This window comes from Sorex araneus, chromosome 11 (genome assembly GCF_027595985.1).
Source record: "Sorex araneus isolate mSorAra2 chromosome 11, mSorAra2.pri, whole genome shotgun sequence".
In the NCBI taxonomy this organism is placed as follows: Eukaryota; Metazoa; Chordata; class Mammalia; order Eulipotyphla; family Soricidae; genus Sorex; species Sorex araneus.
This window is the reverse complement of record NC_073312.1, coordinates 47,266,279-47,271,330: the sequence shown is the minus strand read 5'-3', so window position 1 is coordinate 47,271,330 and position 5,052 is coordinate 47,266,279. Positions and strand designations below refer to the sequence as shown.

The following is a 5,052-nucleotide window of genomic DNA, read 5'->3' as shown; positions in this document are numbered from 1 at the left end:
AACCCCTGATCATTGCCAGGTATACCCCCCCCATCAAAAATAATTTCATTTGTTGAGGGGGAGCACACCCAGAAATGTTCAGGGCTTATTCTTGGCTTTGTGCTCAGGCATCGGTTATGGCAGTGCTCAGAGACTATATGCAGTGCTGGGCAGTGAACTGGGTGCTTGCCCTGTGCAAGGCAAGCACTTTATCTCTCCAGCCCCTCTTTCCAATTTTTTTAGGCAAATTTACAATACTGTTAATAATAGACTTTCAGGCATACAATGTTCTGACTCCACACCCACTTGAATATTTACTGATTCCTCTTCTGCCTTTCAGCATGACAGACTTGAGAGAAAATGTTGCAATGTACATTTTTTGTATGTTCTAATGAAAATAGGGGCTTCCAATCAAATTCATTTTCTTAGATCTTATCAATTCATTGTAACTTTTATGGCTTTGGTAAACAAAGTTCCTGCACCTTTACCACCACCAAAATGCCCCAGTCTCTCCACCTCTGTCCTTATGTCACATCCAGTTCACCTCTTCCTTCCTCCCCTCTTCCATACCCACTGATTGGTAATCCAGGTTTTATCATCAAGGCCAAGAGTTTGTTCTCACTCGATATGGCCACTTCCCTTTTTTCTCTTGTTTTGTTTTTGTTTGGTTTGGAGGCCATACCTGGAAGTACTCAGGGGTTACACCGGACACCGTGCTCAGGAATCACTCCCGGCACTTTTTGGGTGACCATATGGGATGGGAGGACTGTGCAAGGTAAGTGCCCTACCCACCGTACTATGTCGTCAGCTCCTGTTTTATTTCTTCATATACCACCGATAAGTGAGAACTTCTGGTATGTGTCCTTCCTCTGACTTATTTTACCTAACATGATGCCCTCTAATTCCATCCAAGTTGCAGAAACCTGCAAGATTTCATCTTTCCTTACAGTTACAGAGTATTTTGTTATTTCTATATACCAGTCATCTGTTGTTGGGCATTTGTATTGTTTCCACATCTTGGCTAGTATATGTAGCATGGCAGTTTAGGCATGCATATATCTTCTCAAATGAATGTTTTGTGTTCCTGGGATTGGTCTAACCTCAAGATCTTTAAATCATTTTGACTGAGCTTTTTTTTTTCTTTTTTGTTTTTTTAGGTCACACCTGGCAATGCTCAGGGGTTACTCCTAAATCTGTGTTCAATGCCAGGGATTGAAACCAGGTCGAATGTGTGCAAGGCAAATACCCTACCTGCTGCACTATCACTCAGACCCCAGGATGAGCTTTCCTGGGAGAGATAGTCCAGCAGGCAAGGCACTTGCTTTGCACACAGCAGCTAACCCAAGTTTGATTCCTGGACCCCACATGGTCCCCTGAGCACGAACAGGAGTGAGTCCAAAATATAGACAAGTGTGGTCCAAAATCCAGAAATAAAAAACAACAAAACAACAAAAAGAATGAACTTTTCGGTGTGAGAGATGAACCAGTTTTTTTTTTTTCTTTCTTCTTTTTTAGCATGTGGCTATCCAAAACTGGATAGTGACATTTGTTGAAGAGGATTTACTTGCTCCATTTCAGGTACTCAGTTCCTTTGTCATAGATTAATTGTCCATATATCTACAGAATCAAACTGGGCTCAGTTTTATTCGGTTGTTTTTATTCAAGTACTATACAGTTTTGATTACTATAGATTTACAGAATGACTTAAAACCAAGAAATGTAATACTGCTCATCTTTTTTTCTAAGAATTGCTTTGATTATTTGAGGAGTCTTGTAATTTCATACAAGTTTTAGTAGTGTTTATTCTAAGTCCTTGAAGAATGCCACCAATGTTTTTGATGGGGATTGTATTAAATCTGCATAATAATTTGAGTACAATTAACACTGTCAACAGTATATTGACAATGTTAAGGTTTTTTGTTTCTGTTTTGTTTTTCAACCACACCCAGCAGTGTTCAGAGATTACTCCTGGCAGCTCATGGGACCATATGGGGTATTGGGGATCAATTCTGGGTTTGGCTGCATGTAAGACGAACACCCTACCTGCTGTTCTATGGCTCCAGCCCAATAATTTGTTAACTCTTGCAATGTATGAATATGGAATATTTTTCTATTTCCTGTTGTTCTCTTCTGTTTTCTTTCAAAAGTGACTTGCAGTTTTCAGTGTATAAGTCTTTCATCTCCTTTGTTGAGTCCTAAGTACTTGATGTTCTATGAACCCTATTTTACTTAATCTTATTGCTTGGGACAGGGATTGGACTATACCCACTGATACTCAGGGACTATTCCTGATTCTGTGCTCATGAGTAATTCCTGGAAGTGTTTGGGGGACCATATGTAGTGCCAGGAGTTAAACTTGGTCAGTCACATGCAAGGCAAGCACTTTTTTGTTTTTTTTTTTTTGGTTTTTTGGGTCACACCCGGCGATGCACAGGGGTTACTCCTGGCTCATGCACTCAGGAATTACTCCTAGTGGTGCTCGGGGAACCATATGGGATGCTGGGATTCGGGTCGGCTGCGTGCAAGGCAAACGCCCTACCCGCTGTGCTATTGCTCCAGCCCCAGCAAGGCAAGCACTTTAACCCCTCTACTATCTCTGGACCCTGAAAACTGTCACTGTCATTGTCATCCCGTTGCTCATCGATTTGTTCGAGTGGGCACCAGTAACACCTCCATTGTGAGCCTTGTTACTTTTTTTTTTTTTGGCATATTGAATACGACACGGGTAGCTTGCCAGGCTCTGCTGTGTGAGTGAGATACTCTTGGTAGCTTGCTGGGCTCTCCGATAGGGGTGGAGGAATCGAACCCAGGTCGGCTGCGTGCAAGGCAAATGCCTTACCTGCTGTGCTATCGCTCCAGCCCCCCTGAAAACTACTATATTTATTTATTTATTTATTTATTTATTTATTTATTTATTTATTTAATCACCATGAAATACAGTTACAAAGCTTTTGTGATTGAGTTTCAGTCTTACAGTGATCGAATGATAGCACAGCTGGAGCTATAGCACAGCGGTAGGGCGTTTGCCTTGCATGCAGCTGACCCAGGTGCGATTCCTCCGCCCCTCTCGGAGAGCCCAGCAAGCTACTGAGAGTATCTCACCCGCACGGCAGAGCCTGGCAAGCTACCCGTGGCATATTGGATATGCCAAAGACAGTAACAACAAGTCTCACAATGGAGACGTTACTGGTGCCCAATGTAACTCCAGTAAATCAATGAGCAACGGGATGACAGTGACAGTGACAGTGAATGATCGAATACCCATCCCTCCACCAGTGTACATTTTCTACCACCAATGTCCCCAGTATCCCTCCCACCACTCTCACTCATCCCATCCCCTGCCTCTGTGGCAGGCAATTTCCTTCTTACTCTCACTCTCTACTTTTGGACCTTATGCTTTGCAATACAGATACTGAGAGGCCATCCTGTTTGGTCCTTTATCTACTTTCAGCACACATCTCCCATCCTAAGTGATCCCTCCAACCATCCTGAAAACTACGTTAAGTGGATCTTTCCTTTTCATTGCTTTAACTTCTAGTTCATTGTTTGCATAGAGAAATGCAATGGAATTTAACTCTGTTGGTTTATTTTACGTAAGAATGTCTTGACAGAATGTTTAGCATCGTTGATGTATTATATAATTTCTGAATAATGAAGTTTAGCTTCTTTTTGTTTGTTTGTTTTTGTTTGGGGGTCACACCCAGCGATGCACAGGGTTTACTCCTGGCTCATGCACTAAGGAATTACTCCTGGCGGTGCTCGGGGGACCATATGGGATGTTGGGACTCGAACCCGGGTCGGCCGTGTGCAAGGCAAACACCCTACCCGATGTGCTATTGCTCCAGCCCCAGTTTAGCTTCTTTTCTAATTTGATTTATTTCTTTTTCTTTTTCTTTTTTGTTTTGGGGCCACACCTAGCATACTTGGGGATTACTTCTTCAGTGCTCTGAAAAAATATGAAATATGAACTATAGTAAAAAATTGAATGAGCTCACTGGGATCCAGAAAAATTAAAAAGGAAAAAGCAGCCTGGAGAATTGCCGTGATTAAGTCACTTGCTTTGCATACAGCTGTTTGCAGTATAATCTCTGGCACTGCATATGGTCTCCTGAGCATGGCCAGGAGTAAACTCTGGACACATCCAAGTGTGGTCTTAACCCCTATCCCCAAAATTAAAAAAAATAATTTAAAACCAAAATAGGCATAATCCTGAAAAATTCTTAAATCTCTGAAATAAAGAATGAACATTTGCTTTTAACCAAGATGACGCCGAAGGCCAAGAAGGAAGCCCCTGCCCCTCCCAAAGTTGAAGCCAAAGCCAAAGCTTTGAAGGCCAAGAAAGCAGTGCTGAAAGGCGTCCACAGCCAGAAAAAGAAAAAGATCCGCACGTCACCCACCTTCCGAAGACCCAAGACCCTGCCGCTGAGAAGGCAACCCAAATACCATCGGAAGAGCGCCCCCAGGAGAAACAAGCTTGACCATTATGCCATCATCAAGTTTCCTCTCACTACTGAGTCAGCCATGAAGAAGATAGAAGATAACAACATACTTGTGTTCATTGTGGATGTCAAGGCTAACAAGCACCAGATTAAACAGGCTGTGAAGAAGCTCTATGACATTGATGTAGCCAAGGTCAACACCCTGATTAGGCCTGATGGAGAGAAAAAGGCATATGTTCGGCTGGCTCCTGATTATGACAACTTGGATGTTGCCAACAAAATTGGGATCATCTAAACAGTCCAGCTGGCTAATCCTAAATACAGTTTTTTTCCACCATAAAAAAAAAGAATGAACATTAACAATATCTAATCAGGAAAAAAATTACTAAAGAATCTTAAAGCTGGTTTTCTTGAGGCTGGAGCGATAGCACAGCGGGTAGGGCATTTGCCTTGCACACGGCTGACCGGGTTCAGTTCCCAGCATCCCATATGGTCCCCTGAGCACTGAGTGCAGAGCCAGGAGTAACCCCTGTGCATCGCCAGGTGTGATCCAAAAAGAAAAAAAGAAGAAAAAAGCTGGTTTTCTTTATAGTCATGCTTTGTGATGATTATACTCCCCCAGAAAATAAAAGCA

General features: G+C 42.5%; 1 protein-coding gene across 1 annotated transcript; it reads left to right on the top strand.

The window, feature by feature from the left end:
* The first annotated feature begins 4,242 nt into the window (after nucleotides 1-4,242).
* Nucleotides 4,243-4,713, top strand: LOC101545576 (60S ribosomal protein L23a-like). Its single transcript, XM_055119639.1, has one exon. It carries the CDS (start codon nucleotides 4,243-4,245, stop codon nucleotides 4,711-4,713), a length of 471 nt encoding a protein of 156 aa, XP_054975614.1.
* The last annotated feature ends 339 nt before the right edge of the window (nucleotides 4,714-5,052 follow it).